The 23,112-nt window shown below is 41.4% G+C and overlaps 1 protein-coding gene across 9 annotated transcripts in view; it reads right to left on the bottom strand.

Moving 5' to 3' along the window:
• Positions 1-23,112, bottom strand: part of HMBOX1 (homeobox containing 1) — a 94,987-nt gene that overhangs the window by 53,472 nt on the left and 18,403 nt on the right. For all 9 annotated transcript variants that reach the window (XM_085305650.1, XM_085305654.1, XM_085305659.1 and 6 more), the window contains exons 2-4: positions 20,865-20,948; positions 7,137-7,616; positions 5,108-5,193 (exon numbers count right to left, since the gene is read on the bottom strand). In XM_085305650.1, coding sequence (XP_085161776.1) covers positions 5,108-5,193; positions 7,137-7,616; positions 20,865-20,887 — 589 coding nt within the window. In that variant the 5' untranslated portion in view covers positions 20,888-20,948. The remainder of the gene's footprint in view (positions 1-5,107; positions 5,194-7,136; positions 7,617-20,864; positions 20,949-23,112) is intronic.

Raw genomic sequence — 23,112 nt, 5'->3', positions numbered from 1 at the left:
TGATTTGTTCTCTGCCTCTACTTTGCATTTCTTTAATGTTTCTTTCAAGAGGGATTTTTAGAAGCACCTGGAATATGTCAGATTTGGAGAAGAAAGTAACTGACTGTATCTAAATTCTTCAGTTTGTAAGCAAAGTCCTAGATACATATAATATGTGCTTGCAAAGGACATCTATCAATTTAAGAGATTAGCAAAGCTTGTTAACAGAAAACCTGCAAAGATTAAAATCATATAAAAACAAATCTTTCCCTGTGTTGTCATGAGTATTAAAAAAAAAAAAACAAAAAACAAAGCAAAGTGTTTTTAAAATCCAGCTTCTCACCGTTTCAGCTCATCAGTAATTTTCCAGATTCTCTTCGCAATGGAGCTAGTTCAGTTTCACTTGGTTTGGATTTGCTCAGCATCTCATTATACAGGTTCCAGCACTTAACAGATTTTATTTATGTTACAGCAGTGCTTTGAGGCTGCCTTCCATCCCACTGGATGCTGCATGTGTTTAGTATAATACAAAGCTAAGTCTTAAAGACTTCAGATCAGTTAAGACGGAGAGAGTAGGGCAGGGCTGAACTGCATGTGAAGACTAAACGAGAAGGTTAGCAACACTGCACACTGGAAAAGCTCTATCTGTTGTGTACTTTTGCAATGAAATACCTCTAAGTTTTACTGGCCGTGGGTTGCTCCTTTTTATTATTATTTTTTTTTAATGTTGGGTTAGTGTTTATGGTACTAACCTAAGAATTAAGAAATCTTAATTAAAAGTCCTGCTCTGCCATAGACTTCTTCCACGGTGACCTCAGGGAAGTATGTCTTTTTTTTCTTTTGCTACCTACGTATAAAAAATGGAAAAGGTAATATTTGCAAACCTTGCAGAGGCATCATCCATGAAAACATTTAGCTGAACTGCAAATAGCTCATCTACTTATCCACCCCAGTATCTAACCTCAAATGCTTAAATTAAGACACAGCATCTTTTACTAAGTCTACCTCTACCTCTTTATCCTTCACCCTCTGCCCAAAGCCTACTTAGTGGCCAGATACAATTCTGGTGATGATTAAAGCAAATTACAGTGTGCAACTTCAAATTAATGTTAATATAAATTTGGCATCTCACCTGCCACACCTAGGTCTATACACCTACCCTCAAGTAAACTGCAGCTACGTTAAAAGGAGCTTCAAACAACAGGATAGGAAATTCAGCAGGAACTATTATTAGCTCCTGTTTATACTGTCATTTTTCTTATCAGTAGGAGATTATTTATACAGAGCCCAACCCAAGTGCTTCTTGTTTATCTTATTACAGACACCATTAAAAAAGCTTCTATATTAAGCAGCTCCTGTATTTAGGACCAGCATTAATAAGTGTTATGCCAGGTTTTTGCTTCTTATCAATAATTTCTTTATTTTCAAGTCACCATTTATTACTCCCAGTTACTCTTTTCCAGGCTGCTCTCTCCTCTCACTACACAAGGCAGCCCTGTAGAACATCCTCCAGGTTTAATTCTACATGTCAGATTCATTATCTACGTAACTTCAAAAGTTTCTGGTAACTTTAAAAACACTAAAAGAGCTTTAAATTTGTTCTACTGCAACAGTTGACTTTAACCTTCAGGTCTATGTCTGTCTCTCTCATATATCCTCCCTCTCCAACATTTCCCATCCCCTTTCCTTGCAGCACAGGAAAAAATAAGAGGAAAAGTATTTTACTGTTGCAGAGATGAGAAAAAGAAGTCTTTTTTAGGGGGGTGAAATCCAAAGCAGGTTGAAGAACCGGTGAAATGATGTAAAATGGAAGCTCCAAATGGCAGAAGTTGCAGTGGAGAGTCCTGCACCAAGGACGGAAAGATTACAGGATACAGGATGGGCACCAGTATGCTGATAAGTAGAAGGGAAATAAAGAGCTGGACCCTCGTCTAGGAGAATGGAGTTTACACTCTGTGATCAATTAATCCAAGATCTGCAATTTGAAGACATGTAAATATATCATTTTAGCTTAAGTTTGTCACATATACATCCAATTTGGCCAGCTTCAAGCACAATCTTAAGAAAGGGAAGAGGAGGTTTAGGTTCCTGCCCAGAGGTCTAACAGTACTCTCTACAGCTGCACTGTTACTCCTTTCCCTGACTCTCCCTTTCCATTACACATATGCACACACATATTCTTATAGAAGCCTAATCAATTAGTAGAGGAGATAAGAGAAAGTTCACAGCATGGCTATCCAAGATGAACACCCTTCATTCTGGGAAAAGCTAACCATACATGCTTCATTTCATTCGTTTCTTGCCTCTCTTCCCCAGGCAGAATATAGGAATGGTAAAAGCTCATAACACGTTATTCCACATTCATTGCAAGCATTAAACAAACCACTTGCAGCTGACAGAGGGTGGTAGTCAGGGGTTACGCAAGTCAAATGTGCCCCACATCTGAACATCAACAAATTAGATGCTCCAGAAGCAGCTACCTATGTTTGCATTCGGACAAAGGGTGATTTGGATGCTGGGTGCTGGTAAGGAGAGTAAGCAAGCAATATGCTCTGCATGTACCTGTACCACCACCAGCACACCAGCATCTGCGGGCTGGTGATCCGCTCTTGCAGAATTGACCCCTTTCATGCCCTTTCACAGTCCCTTCACTGACAAGAACATGATTCCACCATGATGTGCAATACAATGAAGAGGATCCCAACCACTCCATTCTTAYGGACCTTCCCATGGCCTTTGGCTATTGACCACTCTGGCTCTTTATTCATCAATTCTTCCCTTGTTTACTGAGTGATTACAGACAGCTTTAACAGTAAGATTCAGTTTGTAAATACTGAGATGATACCACCTGGGATCACATATTCTGCATTCACAAGGCTAAGTGTTGTATTTAAAATGAATCAGCTCCCATAGACATTCCTACCAGGTATATGGAGGACAACATAATTTAACAGGAAAGGGTAACAAGAGGAAGCAAAGATGGGTGCATCAGGGTATGCACAGGCCTTGCAGCTACCTTTGCTTGAGAAATTGCATCACGTGCAAAATAACACTTTGTGTTCTTATTTGAGAGGTCCACAGAAACACCACTGGGTCAGTTGTAAAAGGACTCGGCTATGCAACCTTTAAATCTATCTGGCTTCTCAATGATTTGGCCTGAAAAAAAGACAAGATCCTAGCACCATTAATTCAGYCTTCATTCCATCCCACTGACAGGCTAGAAAGACATCTAGTAATACTTTTTCCGATCAACACGTACATGCATTCTGGTTTTCCCTTCATGTTACACAGAAGGCTTGAGTGGATTGCAAGCGAAATCTAGGCAGCTATATATAAAATAGATGGGGCTATTTACTTACGGGAGGAACAACCTGGCAAAAACAACAAAAGATTCCAAAGGCTAAAYGCTAACTTAACACCTTTTAACAACTGGAATCCAAGACAGTGGGTTGGGGAAGGAAGGAGCAAAAGACTTTGCTATGGCCCAGCTACAGGGGTGCCAAGACGCGCACTGAGACGCACGGCCAATTAGATCAAAGGCTTTTATGGACACAGTCTCTGACTTAGATTTAGCATGGTGATTCTGCTCTACTGACTCTGCATACAGTAGTCCAGCTGACCAAAAAAAATAATGGCTGATTTGGGAAAGGCTGCTTTGCTGAATTTTTTTCCTCTATGCGTTACTTTGTTGAAGGGAAAGAGCTAGTTCAACTTCTGGTACACAAAAAAGGTGCTAGAACCTTCAGCATCRGTCTTGAAGTCAGAAGTTTTCCTTTTGTTTGCCCTTATAAAAAGCTGTACAGAAGTTAATGCAGAGATGGGTCATTCAGAGATGATATTCAGGCAAGGACTGCACAGAAGTAGGGCAGTGACCCACAGACTCCCGAAAGATCACCACTTGGGTTCAGCTCAAACACCTAGACTTAGCATCTTACTCTTCCTAACATCCAATAAAGCTCATAACATTTCTTTGAGTTACACAAGATGCTACTGTCATGACTTTACAGATGAAATTGAAATGAGGGAAGGACAAGCAATTTGCTCAAGGCCACAGAGAAGAGTTAGAGACGTGGAAGGAATTCCTGGCTCAAGCTCACATTTCTGCCCAGCTACCTGAAGTGCTAGTATGTACAGAACCTGCAAACCCAGATCGCACAGACAGACGGGTTCTTATGACATTTCAAACACTGGAAATATAAAAGAACAGCCTCCCTCCTGCTGGGTTGGCATTCCTAGTCATCACAGAACCTTAAAAATGATCTATTTCAAGGTTTTTATTCAAGCTTGGTTTTAAAAATAAATAAATGATACAGATAYAATGTGGGATTGAGCTATCTATTTTTATCATCAAGTCTTCATCCTAGATTTGCTACCATCTCCATGCTGTTCTGGGCAAACAGTATGAACCTGTAAAGGAGAAGTAATAGCACTCCACCCCATGGAGGAGCAATAAGACCTCATTACTGTTTATATAGAGATTTGGAAATACACCAAAGGAATAAGTGATATCACTGCAGTCTGATCACTTGTCCTGAATGCCAAAGAGATAAGGAATGGGACAGAGGGCAAAGAGAGAACTACTTCTCCTTCCAGGTAAAATCTGAGTGAATACGGTCATCCTCTCAACCTTGCATCTGATTTTCATTAACTGCAACTCAAAGCAAGTGAAAAACTTTAAAACTAGCATAATCAGACTGCTGGGTGTACTGATGCCGGTTACAGCTGCGTCTCCAGACTTTTCATATACATATTATAATATAAATACATCTTATACATATATAACTCCATACGCAGAGATGCAGATATGCATCTATTTGCCACGTTTCACAACAATTTAAGAATTAAGGATGACTGTTTTCATTTTAAGATAGGAACTTTGGGCTTATTATAATGCTGTAAAATAAAATCTGCTAGCACAAGCCACAAAAAAAGAAAAAGTGATTCACTGGGGAGGTTCCATGATGTGTGGGACAATGGGTCTTAAATCAAAGGCATACATTATCATGACTGAGCTGACAGATCTGCACTGCAATGCAGAAAGCCAAGCAATATTCCAACATCTGCACCGGGCACACAGAGGCAGCCAGGCAGTTTCCCAAAAGGAAGAAAGAAGTCCCCGAGCTCTTACCTGTTACCTGTGCAACGACTGCTTGGGAAATTCTCCGATTGGCTAGAAAGGCTTTGATTTCCTCCTTTATCACACTGCTGTCCCTCCTACCAAAACAAAACAAAACAAAGAACACACACAAAAAAGACAGACAGACCAAAGTGYACTTTCAAGATGCAAAACGGTTTTATTTCCTTTGGTTGAGGGGGGAGGAGCAGTGGGGAAGGCAGGTGTTAAAATAGTCAAAGTACTTCATCAGTGGACACTTCTTTTAACAAGTGTCACGTTTGATCAAAGTACCCTAGCAGGAGAATGGATGACTCATGTCCTATATAATTCATAGTAGGTGCGGGGCTGCCATATGGAATGTACAAAGTTTCATTACACAGGGATGAATAAATCTCTCATACAAGCATAAAAACCTCAGTCATAAAAACGAGGCACAAAAAACAAAAAAAAAATAAAGGATAGAAAGGTCTGCACAAATAGCTACACAAATGAATATACATACACAAACCTTCCTCAACCTTTCAAGAAAAAGACCTTAAGGTGAAACATTTTGCAACCACTATCCCTCCATCCCAACTTCCTTACATGGCTTACACTGAACGAACAAGTGCCAGTTGTTAAAGCTTTTATTTGTCTGGAATTATGTTTTTTAAAAGGTGTGCGAAGATAGTTCAGAAGGGACTAAAACTGAGCTAAAAGGAAAATAATTTGGTGGTTGCACAGGGACCGTGATATGCAGCAAATTTCAATTGCAGTAAACACATACTTTTCCCTTCCTCCTCCTTTCCCTGAAAGGTGCAGACAATTAAAACCAGACTTTATTACGCTTTATTATTTGATAATCTCCTTTCTCTTTTTTTCCTCCTCCCCCAGCAGGATTCAAGGCAGACTTAAGCTTGCAAGCTCAAAATAAATGCTAGGCTGTGGGGTTCATTTCTATTTCTGCACCCAATACTCATCCTCCATATGCCTGAAAATAAAAGTATTTTCAAGTGTGAATAAGCACCAAAAGCACTACCTGAGACTTACTGCACAGAAACCCAAAACTCAAAGAAACAGTTCAACTTCAGCAAAGGGAATTCCAGCATATCATTATATTCATCATCATCCTGCGTTATCCCATTGTCCTGTTGCCAATCAGCATGGTTTACTATCAGCTTTTCTTACCTATTCCTCTCCTCCAACAGCGACACCTTTTACCCTAAGTCCAAAATCTACTTCAAACATACCTTCATCCCAGAGCTTATGGACTCTAGTTCTCCCATAGGCACTTCATAAATGTTACATTTTTGGAGAAAAAAGGCCAAAATTATGAAAAAAAATAATTTTGAGACATTTGGCCTTTCCCTATATTTCACTTTGCTATCAAGGCTGCTGATTCTGATTTTCATCTGCAGTGGTATAGTCCCCTCCTTTAATCTTTGCCATACTGCTGAATAAGAAATGGCTAAAAGTAAAGGAAGGTCAGTTTGGACAAAAACCCTAGCTAGCCCTTATTGAAGACTTCTACCTCTTCCTTACTCTTTTTATTTTCCTGTTGCCAATCTGCAGACTGTACAAATCCCAGAGAGAGTCAGCCCTTTCCGCAAACTATAAACAAATAAGATGCATGTACTCCAGATCCCAGTGGAAAGTCTTAACCAAGCAGGTTTCCTACTTCCCCTGTACATGGAAGGAAATTCAATCGGTATAAACTGGTGGAGTAGGATTTGTGCACATTAAGACTCAGTGAGACGTTTTCTGAATAAGAGCAGAGTGGAAATTTAGTGCTCTAAAATTTAATCTTTGGAACAGCATGAGAAAAAAAAACATTTCAAAAATAAAACAGCCTGTAGGATATCTACACAAGGCCAGGGACTATCTACACAAGGCCAGGAGGCAGGTGAGATGTATTCAGATAGTGACCAGCAGAACTAGAAAGGAATAATCGTTTAAAGCAGTTCTTCTTGATAGCACCTACTAGAGCAATCCTCCAAGATGCATATTTCCAAGTGACTTCTTACACTGACTTCTCAAACTTTTTACAAAGACTTCTACTAACCTCATCAGCTCCTCCACTTTGTCATCAATGTCCAAGTCCTCTTCAGAAGCTTCAAAACTGTATGACCTTTGAGCCAAGCTGTTTGCAAGTGGGTAACGGGTAGGAGACATCTTCCCGTTGAATGCAGACAACCTCTCGTTACTCTCCCTCCCATTCTGATTAGTAGTGCAAGGCTGTGGGGAGGTGTCRTAACTGTTGCTAGGTGATGGGGACATCCCCGAATGCTGGGTCTGTGTTGAAGCTGTGGCTGTAGAGGAAGATGCTGGGACATTGTTGGTACTGTTGCTGTAGGAACCACCTCCGTAGCTAGACCTTCTCCCAAATTTGTCACTATGCTCTTGATCAAGACGATCCAAGGTTTCCAGCGCATGGAGGATCTCATGTCTGGTCATTCCTGTACGTCTCAGGCGCTGAAGCAGGTCTATTTGCTCTATGGTAAATCTTGGCTCATCTGTGTAGTGAGACATGGTTTCCAGCAGACTAAAAATAAGGTGAAATGTAAAAGCAAATGCTTCAGTTCAACAGTTCTCTCTGGGACATGTAAAGTACCTTATATACAGGGAAGACCAATTCTGGTCCAACACTAAGTCACACATGACAGAGAAGGCAGCTCAGCAGTCCACCTCCAAACAAACTCGGCAGAAAACCTCCCACTAATGCCGGTCTCACTGTCTGACACAAGGGCTGTCTTTTAAACTAAGTTTTCAAATAACTTCTCTCTCTTCTGTTAGTGCTCGTTCCATCTTTTACAATGAACCTGCAGTTGCTACCCTTGTGCTTTTGTTGAACGCATGTTACAGAGAGAGAATGGTTGCTCAGTAATCAACGTTGCAACTATGTTTCAGAGCAGACCAAATTTTGCTCATCCCTAGGTATCCACCAAACAAAAATCCCAGATTCCAAAATTGGCCAGTTATGTCTAGGCCAGAGGTAGAACTTTTCTGCAGAAGTTTTAACAACTTCTGATATAAGATTTATGAATTGCAGCTTTTTCGAATCTGAAGTACGAAGAGTACAAGTTGCCCTAACTTTTTTTTTGCTACCTTGAAAAAAGAAGATAAAACACCCCTAGCGGAAATTCTAGTGCCCTGTAGGACCAAAGTTGACTTGACTGAAGTCTGATTTCTGAAGTTAGTAACTTTTGAACCTGGAATGTTGTCTCAGATTGCCTGCCCTAACAAGGAAAGCACAGCACATCCAATTACTACTGATCTTTCATTTAAAGAAATAAGTCTACAGCCTTTTCCCCTCCAAAGGCAGGTTTCTCATGTAACTCAATCACCATGGTGGCTAGTCAAAAGCTTTTTTAACTCATAAACTTCCCAAGGTATCAGAACAATGAACCTCCTATATATTGCTGCAGACCCCAGAAATGGAACGCAAAAATCACATTATGCTCCCTTAATCTCCTCTCCTTCCTAAGTCTACTCAGAACAGATCCAAATGGCATAAAAATGACAAGATCTCTCCCTTCAGAACTCAAGATCTTGAGAAGAAGGGATGGCAGATGGAGGGCAGACAGAACTTGGCAAAGAGATCATGGCATTTTCCATCTTTCTTGTGAATCTTCTTACGAGTCAAGGGCTTATTACAATTCCTGCAGGAGAGCAGGGAGAAGAGATCAGTCAAACTCCAGGAGACATGACAGAGCTACTGTACAACCTCTACAGGTCAAAGCAGACAAAGAGCAGTCTTCTGAAAGTCAAGCAAGAATGCCAAGGACCCCATTAAAACCAAATAGGGAATGATGGCTTTCACAAATATACCAACGCTTCTAGGAACCAGGCTGCCTGTTTCTCTTCATAAACTCCAAGGATCATTACTCATTTCCACTTCTGCACTAGCAGAGAGGAAGTCCCAGATAGGAGCCATGATAATTGCTCTGTTTCATCTCTTCTCACATATGTGCATCACAATAAAGTAAACCAGGCTAGCAGGTTCTGGGGGTGAAGCAAGGAATCTCTTCAAGGAAGTAATGTCCCATGATACAGACCTGGACTGGCAAGGAAATAGGGTCTGTCCTCAAGTCAGAGGGTACAGCCTTGCCAAAATTAGTAAATTAAAGAATGCCCAGGAACAGGTACTGAAACAGTCATGTACACACAGTCATCTTCACCATTAGATTGCTCTTAACAGTTTTTGGCACAGTTTCAGCCCTGCATAACGGGTATACTCTCAACCAGTTCAAAGGCAGTATTCACAATTTTGTACGGACCAGAAACCACAAACAGGCTATCTGGATGAAGCCACCCAGTTTCAAGATTAAGAGTACCTAATAGTACGGATGTGACTAGATGACCTCAGGGCTGAAGAACAGGACCGAAAACTGTTTTGTTTAGTAGGGTTGTAGCTACAGCATAGTTCTGCAGTAGTGCTACAGACCCAGGATGCATTGATCCGTTCTGAAAATGGCAAATACAAAACCAAGAAGAAGGTCCCAGCTTTGGTCTTGTTTTGCAAATATGGAGCCCCTTTCACTGTTTTAACATTAGAAATGTGTACATGGGAAAAGGAAGCAAGACAACAACGCAAGGGGATGACTGCCATCCAAAGAACTGACCACGTGAAAAGACAGCAGACAGGATAGAACCTATGAGTTTTCAGTCCAACAGGAATGTGTTGTCCTTTGGACAATTAATTATTGAAAATGTAAAAGTCATTTTCAATTTTAAAGACAAGCACCCAAATTATTCTACTAAAACGAGAGCACAGCAGCCAATGCAGCAGGAGACCAGCAACTGACTGGAATGATAACAATTAAGATTTGGAAGTCACATCTCCGACAGAGACACCCAGAACTTCACAAGGAGCAGTCAGAAACAGACAGTATGTTCTAGGTTCTTCCTCTGCATTGGAGGAGGCAGTGCTGCTCTTGCATTCTCTCAAAGCTTTGGGAGAACAGAAGTGTCACACTGGCTTACTGTCACCGTATCATGTCACAAGCTCCTGCACAGTCTGACAGTCCCTAGAGTCAGCTGTGAGCAGGGTAGCTTTCAAATAGAAAACCTCTCATTAAATATTTGCTCTTGAGACTGTTTTCACTAGATATGCTAGCTTCTCTTCCTCAGAAATAAATTCATTTTTATCACTTCACAGCAGTTTTTCTAATGCCACCTTTTCTTGGACTACTTATATGTCAACACCCAAGTTTCATGTGCTCAAATACTTGTGGAACTGGAGGATATACTGAACCAGAATCTCCATCCAGATTTAGAACTCCTCAAAATTCCTCCCTTACTGACTCTCCAAGTTTAATACCAAAAAAACCCCCTTTGGATTATCTAGTTTAATCGCCAGTATGTTATGGACCTAGAAGTCTAAAACTTCTGTCAGACAGAAGTGTTCCACTGGAGGGACAAAAGTGTGACTTTCCAGATGGCCTCAAAAAGGTCAAGCAACAGAGAACCTGACATTTCCTTTAGCTGTTTGTTGCCACACTTAGTCATTCCCTTTAAAATCGTGATTTGATTCCTAACTTGCCTATATGGTCAGAGCTCAGCTTCCAGGTCTGGGTCCTTGTGTAAAATTAAAGTGTCCATTAAGTACTAGCGAACAAAATATACTGAACTCAAATTTCATTTACGTCCCAAGGAAATATGCTTGACCTTCTGGTCCAGCTGTACACAGGATATTGTTCTGTCCTACAATCCACCCCGCTTTCAGGCAGCAGGGACCTGCTGAGCACATACAGTATTTCCCATCACATAGAGATGCAAGGCATGCAGGACAAGGTCATCTTCTGATGTGAGAACGAGCTATTCAATAAGCTGTGGTCCACAGATTCCTGTTCATACATGAACTACTACTAAAAGCCTTGCAGAAACTAATCGAAGAGCAGCAATCCTACCACCAGGTAAAATTCATTATATGTGGTCAACGTTGTCAAAATATTGGTAACAAGCTCACTCCCAAAGCCAGTGAGCCAGCTGTATGGATGGCTGGAAGACTAAGCCCATCCACGCAAGGTTATTCTTCCAGCTCTCCAATCCTTTTTGGCATCTCCTGTACCTTGTAATTTTTCAATGCTTAAAAGACATGAACACCAAAATCAGATACAGCATCTCACTAATGCTCTCACTAACATCATGTACAGGTGTGAAAACCGCCTTGCTTATACAATCATAGAATCAGTAAGATTGGAAGGGACCTCTGGAGATCATCTAGTCCAACCTCCCTACAGGGTTGCATCCAGGCGGGCCCTGAACAGCTCCAGACAAGGAGACTGCACAACCTCTCTGGTTAACCTGGTCCAGGGCTCCGTCACTCTCACAGGGAAGAAATTCCCCCTCACGGTCAGGTGGAACTTCCTGTGCTTCAACTTCTGCACATTGCCTCTTGTCCTGTCACACAGGGCGACTGGAAAGAGTTTGTCCCCGTCCCCTTGACACCCTCCCTTCAGGTACTTGTACACACTGATCAGATCCCCCCTCAGTCTGCTCTTCCCCAGGCTGAACAGGCCCAGCTCTYGCAGCCGTTCCTCACAGGGCAGGTGCTCACATACACAGTATATATTATACTGGACACACTTACCTGTCTTCTGGATTTTGAATTCTCATTCCCATTTACATGTGCTTTTCTATACAACTGAGAGATCTGGAAACAGCACTTCTAAATGATTTTTATGTCTTGAAAAATGACTAAAGGAACTGAGAATTTTCCATTAAAAACCCCAAACAAGCATTGCATAACCTGGCAATACTGAACACATCCCAATGGAGCCAACTACCGATTTTTAACGAATAACCACACCAGCATTATTTAGAACTGTTATCCTAACAAGGCTTTGGTTATTTGCTCTTTTAAAAATATTTTATTAAACTTATCTTGTTTAAAAATCAATTTACAAAGCAGTTAAGTAAATCAGCCATTTTCAAATCATCATAATTTCATTCACCTCATTAATTAATGGATATTCCCTCGTACTTCACCCCCACCATATTGCTGTAAGAGCCTCTTACTCTCCTGAACTCCTCCAGCCAGCTTTAATTCAATTTGCTTTCCCCCTCTTTTTCCTTATGAAATACAATCAGCTGCAAAAGTAACAAGAAGCAAAACAAGCAAGGGACAGGCAGAACGACTAAGGGGGTGCAGGAGAAAATAAAGATAGCAAATACTACATCCGAGAGCAGTGACTGTGGTCAAACTGTGTCAAATTGCTGTCCATGTAGCAACATATTCTCAATACTAGAAGATCAAGTTAGAATCATCTTGCTGCATCTTCTAATCAGTTACCAAACCCCTCACCAGTTATGTTGGGCTGTCAGATTTGCTTGAGACTGCATCCAAGAAAAAGTGCCAGGCAAGGCAGAACTGCCTTGAGCTTTTTGCCCTGAAATGCTGAAAGCCAAACCTTTGTAAACACAACTTAAGCTCAAAACTAAAACTGAGCAATTTTGTAGCAACTGAATCTAATCCTTAAAAGGAATCAAAGTTATTTAGATCCTGATAGAAAAAGGTAGCTTAAAATATCAAGCCTATTTACGCTTCTTGCATTACGTTGGCAGTCATGCCCCACGTAAGATGGCACAATTCCACTTACTGCCTCTTAGTATCTGTAAGGCATTAAAACTTCATGCTTATCTTTCCTGGCTCATCCAAAAGGAACCTGAGGTACCCAAAAATCAGATTGAAGAGAGAACTGTAAGGAGCTGAATAATAAAAGAACTATATTTGCTTCCAAATCCACAGATATGAAACTTCCAGCAGGTCCCGACCATCAGATGCAGATATTTCTGCAGCATCATTTTTCCCCCCTGCTCACAGGGGGGAAACTGCTCACACTTCCATTGCTTTGTCCTGTGGCACCACCATAAGGCCTCAAGCCTGATTTATTTATGAGTTTCTCCCTTTAGATAGAGAAGCAGCTCCCCACTTTGAAAGTACCGATCTTAAAAAGTAGCTGCCAAAGACCTGGGCAGTACATAGCCAGATACAAAAAGATTTTTACTCTGTTATCTTTGCGCCACTGATTGAAAAAAAAAAAAAAAAAAAAAAAAAATTTAAAAATAATAATTTTACGCCAAAAAAAAAAAAAAAAAAAAAAAAAAAAAAAAAAGGAAAAAACACAGCATCATTTCCTCACCTTCACATACAGACCTCATCTACTCCCACGACCCAAGCCCAAAAGACACAAGAACTACTTACCCGACACGAACGTTCTAGGTGGTGCAACACAGCAGAGTAATCCCAGGAAAGCAAGTGGATATGAACTCCACGTCCAACTGAACTTGCAGAAGTTCAAAGCAATTCAATTAGCCATTTAGGAACATAGCCAGAACACTGGCCCTAGCACCTTTAAGACTTAAGAAAATGGCTCTGGACTCTTTAATGATCACAAGAAATCATTTTTCTCTCTCCTACTCACCGTATACAAGTAGAACATGCTCTAGCAGTACTGCAGAGATCCTTCCCCAAGTCGTGACTAAAATTCACTGCTCTAACAAGCTCTGCAAACCTCAAGACACTTATCTAAACAATTGCGTTTTTTGTTATGAAACTCATATTCGATAAAATCTGCCTAATATGGATGTGAGCTAGAGCCAGAATGTTCAGGAGAGGATCCTAGGTCTGGAAATTGGTTTAAGCACGGTTCTGACAGAGTCGCGTCAACTGTGGCAAACACAATGTAGATAAATGCCAATTTATCAATTGTCCTAACAATTTGTCCTAACAGCACTGCGTTGTCCTGTTAATGGTATTTCCAGCATACGTAATCTTATAAATTTATTTTATTCATTTTTTTTGCAATTCATCTCTTTTTGGTTGTCCTTAAATATAATCCCGTCCTTTAAATATAGGAAGAAAACCGGAGTGAAAGCTGTGTAAATTACGGCCTTTCAGCTGTAGTAATTTATCCATATGACTACAGCAAAAAGTGACTCTATAGCTAGTTAACTAAAACACGTGGTTTAATCATCACAGACTTTCTCACAGCTCGAACCTTCTTAGCCGCTGAGGTCTTTTGCTGTGAATGTGCGCATGCGGTATTGGTGAGATTTGCAATAAGCTGAACAGTTGTGGAGACTGATGTCCTCCAGCTATTAGAAAGGTATAGCCGAGATAGGAGGGGGACTGCCTTCCCATACCCCATCCCCACAACGTGGCCCCCTGAGGATCCTCGCTGGATATGACAGGGCTGCTACCTTTCCCTTCCACGTGAGGTCTCTGATCTAGATGGCAAGCAAGAATGTAACCTCACACCTGCTATTTCTAAAGGCAATATGATTTCTTATACAACTGGCCTGAGATCCAAAAACCTGATTCACATGAACCGCCACTCGGACACCTTCACTGAGAACCAGTAACTAAACTCACCCTCCACCTCCAGCTGGCCAGTCTCATTTTTAGTGATACATTATATTACGCAAATCTTTCTTTCTCCATACATTTTTGAGATCCAAGCACCCAAGAGAGGTTTCTATCACTGCTCCTTCCTCTTCTCCATCTCATCCAACCCGGTTACTCCTCCCAAAGCATGCCACTCGTGCTTAGGAGACACTCAAAAGTGGGCATTTCTGAGCTATCACCGTTTCGCAAGCAGAATAGTTGCTCTATATCCCAGCGTAACCATTGCAGGGAGCACTCACGCCAGTCCAGACGCTAAGCCTGCTACCCATCACGCGAAGCTTTAAGGTGCTGTTGGAACTAAATCGTCATATTTAGGGTGTAACACTACCCAGTCTCCTGAAACTCAGGCTCCAGCCTTTTCTGTTCCTACTGGACAAGTTCGACTCCTTTTATTCCCAGCCCATCTCGATGCTTCGGAAAGGCCCAGAGCTTTATGCCACATTAAGCAAAGCCACCTTCAAAACAGCAGTCGATGCTAAGAACGCTGGGGCACAACGCAAGGAGCTGACGTATCCCAGCTATCACTTACGATGATCAGCAGTAACTCTGGGATCTTCAGTGGAGTCCTACCGTTTTTCAAGAGGGGTGGGGAAGGGGGGAGGAAAGGAAAAAAAAAATAAAGAAAAAAAAATCAGGCCTCAAGTGCTCATCATGTCAACGAACACAGCGCAACTGCTATCCATACGTTAGCCTAATTATCTCCTGCCGTCGCCTCTCGCACTCCTGATTTTCAAAGAGGGCCCTACTCCCATTCATCCTGATTCGCAAACACAGCGTAATGCTCCTAATGACGGCTCTCATCCTAGCGAGGCGCGAGCCTCGCGCTGCGCCGAGGAGCGAAATCAGGCTTACAAGCTGATCTATCGAGGTTAAACGTCACTGCCGCTGCTTGTGAATGCAAAACGCCGCCTCCTGAATGCAGAACGCTGCCATACGCTTTCGATCAAAATGGTGACAGTTAATAAGAGCAGCCTGAAACTTCTGAAAATAAATCCAACGTAATCAAATACTCACCGCTACACAAATTATAGAAGGCGAGCTGAGAGCAGAATATCAACATATCATTTCTTCAGGAGGCCTCAGGTTTCTGAGCTAGTTAAAGAGCCCCAAATCCAGTCTCACTTGTTCTGTATACGCTCTTCCTCCACCGAGCCTCTGAAATTCGTCACAAATTTTGCTTATTGGGTACTAGCACACTGGCAGTAAGCGAACACTGGCGGTTTTGCCGCTGATTCAACTTGGGCGAGTAACTTGCTTTCCTTTACAGTATCCTTTTTACATCCTTGGATAAGAGACGAACTTGAGATCAATCGTACAAGGGAAAAATATAATATAAATGCCAATTATTGTCATAATCCAAGTCTTACACCAGGGACTGACCTCTGACTAAGCACAGGGCTGGGAGCCAGGTACTTCTGAATTCTGCTCAAGGCACAGACTGATTCACAGCGACACTTTATCTGTCTAACCCTAATGTTCCCTAGTGCTCAAATCCGGCTTTCCTATTATTGTTGCAATTCTACAGCAATGAGGAAGGAACTGAAACTCTGAGGCTGGATTCAAGGGCAGCATGAGGGATCGGAAAGACTAATGGACACTCAGAAGGGCCAGAGTGGCGGCTGAGCGCCCAAGTAGGGACCAAAGCCCAGCCCTGTGCCAAGAGCAGAGGAGGAGATCTTCCATTTGGGACCCATAGACTTAACTTTGGGTATACAACCTCTGTAACAGTCACAAAAAGACTTATGTGTTTGAGTTGCGTGGTTAACTAGGTGTCGGTACTGAAGTATTTTCTTTAACCCATATGAAGAAACAGAGCCAGTGTGGCAAAAGAACCGAGTGAGATGTACTCAACCCAGTTATAGACTGGCAAGACACACATTTAGAGCCATTGAGATTCCTGGCATAGCTGTATCGCCGTTTTCCGTCTCCTCCACTTCTTTACTAAAATCCAGACAGCATCTCAAAATGTTCTGCGTTACGTCTGCTAAGTATTTGGCTCCATGCAGGTCAAACATATCTTTCTACAGAATACCCCACCGAGGCAGAAAAGTGGCATTACGCTGATTTTTGAGAGCAGGAGCTCAAACACGGTGCACTAGTTTTCCAACAGGACAAAATGACTTGTACAAAGTCACACGTGGATTCTGCAAGGAGGCAGTGCCAGGCTAAAATCTGAGTATTTTCTCACACGCATACAGTCATCCTACAGGGTCCATCTACAGCATCAGATATGGCAAGGTGCCACCAACAGGCTCTCTCTCTTCCATGGGTAAAAAGACATTTAGAAGTATTTCAGGCACTTCCGTTCTCCCTCAGAATCCATCACCTACGGTAGCAATCGGCAATCAATCGGCAATTTTCTTAAAAGCAAATTTTGTTAGTTTCAGAGAAGTAAAATCCAAACCCAGCAAATAATTGAAATTTATCTACACCTAATCTCATGCTTAACTACAAAGCAAAAAATTTTCCACTAGAAAACAGTTTGCAAGTGCAGTTTTATTGGCACACACTCTCAGTAAAGACACAGATTATACTTGGGAGAACAACTCAGGGACAGATAACAGCACTCCTTGAAGAATATAAATTTTAATGGCAAAAACACAGGCTTTTGACCGCAGTTGCTTCCATATTAAGAGTTGTACTTTTTTTCTTTTTTAAAGCATTAAAGAAACCCACACCCATACTAATTAGTGCTCCTAAAGCATCAAACATCGCCAGTGTAACCCAGGCCTTAATTAGGTACATTTGTTCATGTGTTGCATGGAGTAAATTCAGCTTGCCTCTTCAGAGCAAATTCAAATCTTCCTGTGACCCACTTGGAGCAGGCCCTGGTGTTCTTCTAAAGATGCAAGCCCTCAGGCTGCAGATGTATGAGGGAAGGTGAGCGAGCCGAGCGCCCACCGCCACTGCAGGAGGGGCTGCACAGTGCCAGGAAGGGGTAGAAATCTCCACAAACCAGTTCACTAGCTCAGCAGGAAAATGAGCAGCTCGACCAGCCCAATGCTAGTCTCTGCCTGGGTCAGCACAGCTCATGATGCTGATGCGCTGATGATTGCTACCACCAAGCCAACACACTGGGACAGGATGATTTGGCCATATAAACCTAAGAGGAGCATAGGGGACAAGATTTCTTTTCGATTCCTTCCAGGTTGGCTTAGCTGCCCATGGAACGATGGAGTAATTCACCTGGTTTTCTTAAAGCAATAGTAAGGGCTTGGACAAGACATCGTTTCAGTTGAGGAAGCTTAAAAAGCCAAGTGAATATCCTTGCTATTTGCACTCTACCTTGATGTCACTGAAGACAAGGAGTGTAAACTAGCTGAAGCCCCTTTCACAAAGGTTTAGTTAAAGTGCTTTGTGTCACGTTTCAGGGAAGCTGGACTGTTAATGCCTTTTAGCTATGGACAGTAACTTTCTAAACCACTCTAATTCCTCTGTCTGTCCTGCACCGTGTGCCAACTTCAGGATCGTTCAGATACTAGTTCTGTTCTTTCTGTTGTTTTTCTGAAAAAAAGACTTCAACCCAGTTCTTTTTTATCTGCATTACTCAAACTGATTTTCTTTCCAGTCAGAAGGCTTTTGCCTGCTCCCACGATAGCTCTGTCACTGCTGGCAGTCTGGTTCATAAGCAACGACCTGGTAATACAGGTAAACTTTAAATGGGAATGTTGAAACTGTCTGGTTCCATCAGAAATCATATTTTTGAGAGGTAGTTTGAAACATGCAACACAAACAGTGATGGTCATATCTCATCATTAACACATATTAATTAATCAATACTGCAGTGATCCTGTGAGGTACAAGTAGATAATTACTCCCATTATATTTATGGGGAAACCAATGGAGATATATCTGCATTGGCACAAAAGGACTTAGTTTCAGATCTATAATTCCTTTGAGACTAAAATCAAAAGTCTTGTGTTCACACCATGCCTCAAATTCCTCCCGAGCTCCAGCTCTCATCCAGCTGTTGATGAAAATCGAGTGGGTGAAATGGTTCATGCAGCCAGCTACCTGCTTTGCTCTTCTGACAGAGTACACAGCCCCACGGTGGCGAGAACCAAACTGCTTTCAAACCATGGTACTTTCCAAACTGATTTATTAATGTAAACCAGTCTTAATTTCAGTTTACTTTAAATTTTAGGCTGAAAATTTAAATATCTCCAATGCTGCTTTATAAGCTACTTCATCTTGCCTGCTTTGGGAGTGGCTACCTCTCTTTGAAACGGGAGAGCATGTAACTGGGGGTAGCAACTGTGCTCGATTTTAATCTTTAGCAATATCTAAGTCAAAACTCTCATATTCCTATTGCTTATTATTTTGGAGCAACTCTTTCCTGACTTGGAGGGGTGACCAAAGCAAACAGCAAAATGCATCTTTAGCTCTGGTCTTCACTGTAGATGTGGTAGCTGTGTTCCGCTCTCCCTAGGCCACGCACACTTATTTCTCTCTTTCTCTACTCTGTCTCTCTTTTTTCTTTTAAATAATCATTATAAGTAGATGCACATGAGACAGGTCGTCATTTCATAACTGATCCTACCTAGCTAGTGTGCTGTCACACCTGGGTTTTTTTCTTTCTATGGCTGTTTTCTTCTTTCCTTTTATATAACCATGAAGCCCATTTATCCTTTTAAAAAGATATCTGTGGTTTAATCTGAAAACTTTATACCTAACTGGGTCATCTTGGCCCATTTCCTCTGATTTAATACTTTCTAATCCCCTTCAAATTATTTCACCCCAGCTTTCACCCAGTCAGAAATCATTCACTCATACCTACATTGCATTCTCAATGTCTGTATTAACTACACATATCCTGGAATCAATCAAAAAAGCGGCTACCTCTCTAACAGAGGATGGCAGCTGATTAACAGCACCCATCAACGTTGCACACCGATCCCAGAAAGCAGCAGAATAACACGACATCAAACTGAAACTGCACAGAGGCAGAACATGACTGAAATTTGGATAAAACACAGGAAATTAAAACAGTGTAATTCACAGCTTTGAGATTTATGGAAAAAGTCTGAATCAGAGTTGAGGCTGACAGACTGTCCTTGTGCTCATACAAAGCACAGAGGAGCACTAAGATCATTCTGCAAACCTGGAATTGCCAGCATAATAAAGATGTACAGGGCAGTGTGGCCTTTCCACCAAATTTCTTTTCCGCTGTGAACTAGAACTTTACAATTTCAGATGGTGACTATTTAACACTAAAATCTAACATGTTTCCAGTTACAAAGAAAGAATAGGAGGAGTCTCGTGGGACTGGCCACAAAATAAGAAACTGCTGATATTGAAAGAAAGACTAACCCAATAGCAGTAGAAAATTATTCAAAGGTTGTGTCAAGAGGCCTATTGGAAATACATTGGTGGAGAAGCTAAAAACCTTGTGCCTCGATCAACTCTTACCCTGTGCTGCAACTCACTGTAAAAAAGCCTGTGATTGTATCGGCCCTCATGTTATCAAAGGCCCATGAACCAGCTACACGTTCTGCACCTTTGAGATAATCCATCTGGGACAAATTTGACTACATTCGCATCAGTCCTGTTTCTTGCTACTTGTTCTGTAGACAGGATTTCATTTTCTAGCTCAGTCTGCCAGGAGGTACAATCAGAAATCAGGAGTTCAAAGTATCTCCAGAATCTGACAGCCCCTGGAGAGACATTTGGTCATGCCTATAAAAGATGTATGGCGGGGACAGTGATATGGGACTCCTTTCAATCTGACAAACTTCAAACTTTGATTTCAGTTGCTTGTTTACCCAAGTGACATGACAGATATTAATTACATTCAAGACTTATGAGAGAAGTCACTTAACAGAACAAAGTAACAGGCCTTAAGCATGAGATTTAGACAATTTGAATTCAGTTCATACTGGGGTTCAAGATCCAGTGGTTGTGGCTTGGATCAACACATTCAACTCTAGTATTAGCTGCCCTTGGTCTTCTGCTTTTGCTATACAATACTACCTTTATGCTGTACTCATCCTCATTCACTGTGTCTGTAGTGGCATTAAGCTTTCTTGTACAGCTTAGGTGTATGCATCTAGTATGTCCAGGAAACAGACTGCCATGTCCAACTTTTAGTGTTGATCAAAGAAAGGGCACTATTAAGACTCTAAAAATTGTATGATTCTCCTTCTCTAACACAAAAGCAGAAATAATGTATCAGCCAAACCAAGTGAAGAATTAGGTTGTACTGTTCCATGCCTTAAATGTCTTGTAAATACCACACAAGTGGCACTCTCCAACTTAGCAAACTGCTGATAATCATTGTAATCATTTCTCTGCTGTTTTTAGACAAATCAACAGAAACAAACTTTTAAGCATTCATCAACTGACTTTTTTTTTTTTTTTTTTTTTTTTTTGTCTTGTACTTACACTACTGGAAAAGTTCTGAGCATACTTTACATGGGGATGGGACGTTATAAAGCCTCCTGGGGGTCTTCAGTGTTATTCACCATTCTGTAGGACAGACAAACAAAAGATTAAAAAAAAGGTTAGATATTTATAGGAAAGGTAAATACATATTGACTTCTTGTTATCTGGCTAACAACGCTACAACTAGAGTTTTATTGCAGAGGGCAACCTTATGGCAGTCTCACCATAGTCTCACCAGACTGTAGCCCAAAGTAACTTCTGATCAGGAAAAACAAAGGTAGGTCCCTTCAGAATCCTTCTCAATCATCTATCTAATCCACCCCTCTCTGCTCAGAGGCACAGTACAGTGTATATCAATCACTGAATATAATCATGATTAAGAAAAATGGTCTCCGGAATCACTGAATTTTCTCATATCATCTTTCAGATTTTTTGCTTTATCCTATGGATCATTAAGGCCCAGCCCTCTTGGTTCCCTTTGCCTTCAGCGGCTGCTTTGACATGGTTCACAGCAGACTCACAGTCTTAAAGACTGGTAAATAATTCTTCACATCCAAACACCCTATGAATTACAACGATTCAAGTTATAAATGGATGCTTTATAGATCTAAACAAGGCCAACCAGCTGAGTATTCTGAGCTTGTGTACAGCCATAGATTTAAAACTGGAAATGTTCAGTCACATTACTCTTGGTAATCTGTAACTAATCCAGATCCATATACAATCACAGACATATACTTCAACGCACACAGTGAGACTCCTAAGGAGAAAGTTGATGTCTGTAGTGTAATCAGTCCAGAGACTAAAATTTAAATTACAATTGATTTCTTTTGGCCACAAGTAAATTAATCTATGCAATCATTTAGCCTTATGACAGTTACCTACCCTTTTAACTCACAAAAGCTATTAAAAGGATTATTTGGCTAACATCCGCAAAGAGCTTAGAAGACAGGTACTATGTTCTGAAAAGGAATGACCTAATAGAATTTTCTTTAGCTATCATTGCTGATGTCTTTCTCCACAAACTAATGTGGATTCAAAGTGCTTCAAAAGCAAAACTATTAACCAATGGGAAAGAGAAAGACAGGGTATTACAGCCAGGCAGAGGTGGAAAGCACTAGGGAGAACATTTACACTTCAGGCTATGGGTGTATGCAACTGCGTAGAGCAGCACCAAGATTTGCATGGGGTAATTTACCCTGTTTCATGAAGGGCTTGTCTATAACATTAGCACTCCAGACCTTGTGGATGGACAGATCTTGGCTCTTCTCACGGGCACAGACACCACAGTATGGCTTCCTTTCTTGCACCACAGAACCTGCCATACCTGCACTTCAGGGGAAAACTAGACCTGTTCCATACAGAGTCCATAGCCCATGCACAGACCAAACCAGGCTCAGTAGGTCCACACTACATCCTTTATATATCTCTCCCACCATGAGTAACTTGACAACCCTCAGGGCAAAGACTTTGGGCTGAACAACCTTCTCCAGAAGCAGCAGCAGTCAGCTTCTGGCCACCAATTTTCTCAGGGCCTTCAAGTCTCTCCCGCATGTGACTGCTCACACTCAGACACGGAGAAGGAAAGATCTGGGTGTTTCCTGGGAGAAGGGAGCTGCTGAGAGCTGGCTGCTGCCATTTCCAAAACAATTCATTTCGCCCACATCTAGGTTTCGAATCGCCTTCTTCCTCTCCAGGAAAGGAGGCTGACCAGAGCAAGTCACAGACAAGACCAATGGTCCCAGCATACCACAGCTCAGGTACTGCGGCCTGGGAGAGAAACCATGACACTGACGTATTGATGGATGGAAAAGACAAATACCCAGGTTCCTTGCAGTTACCAATCCCAAACATTTTAAAGATAGTTCTACACCAAAGCAGTTCTCTGTTAAATCTCTAAACTATACTTAAAACATTTTCCCTGAAGCAGTCACAAAAAAATATGAGATCATGCTGTTGACTTATTGCCAAATTTTGAGTTTAATACAGAGAACTGTTTTGTTTTCCAAGGGGGAACAAATTAGTCTTAAATATATACAAACTTTCTGAAGGTCAGAGAGACTAATGGTAGAGAACTGGATTCTTCGCAGAAAGATTAGCTTCCATGCTGAGGAGCGTGGAAGAAGCAAAGAACACAACCCACAACGGAAACGAAAGGAAAGATCACCTTCCATCATCGTGAAATACAATATTAAAACTGGAATAGGATGAGATGAGCTATAGAGAGCCAAAGAAAAGGCTGCAGTAA

Source organism: Rhea americana, unplaced genomic scaffold (assembly GCF_003343005.1).
Source record: "Rhea americana isolate MKP2758 unplaced genomic scaffold, rheAme1 scaffold_225, whole genome shotgun sequence".
Taxonomy (NCBI): Eukaryota; Metazoa; Chordata; class Aves; order Rheiformes; family Rheidae; genus Rhea; species Rhea americana.
Note: the sequence above shows the minus strand (reverse complement) of the source record. Positions and strands in the feature narration are given on the sequence as shown.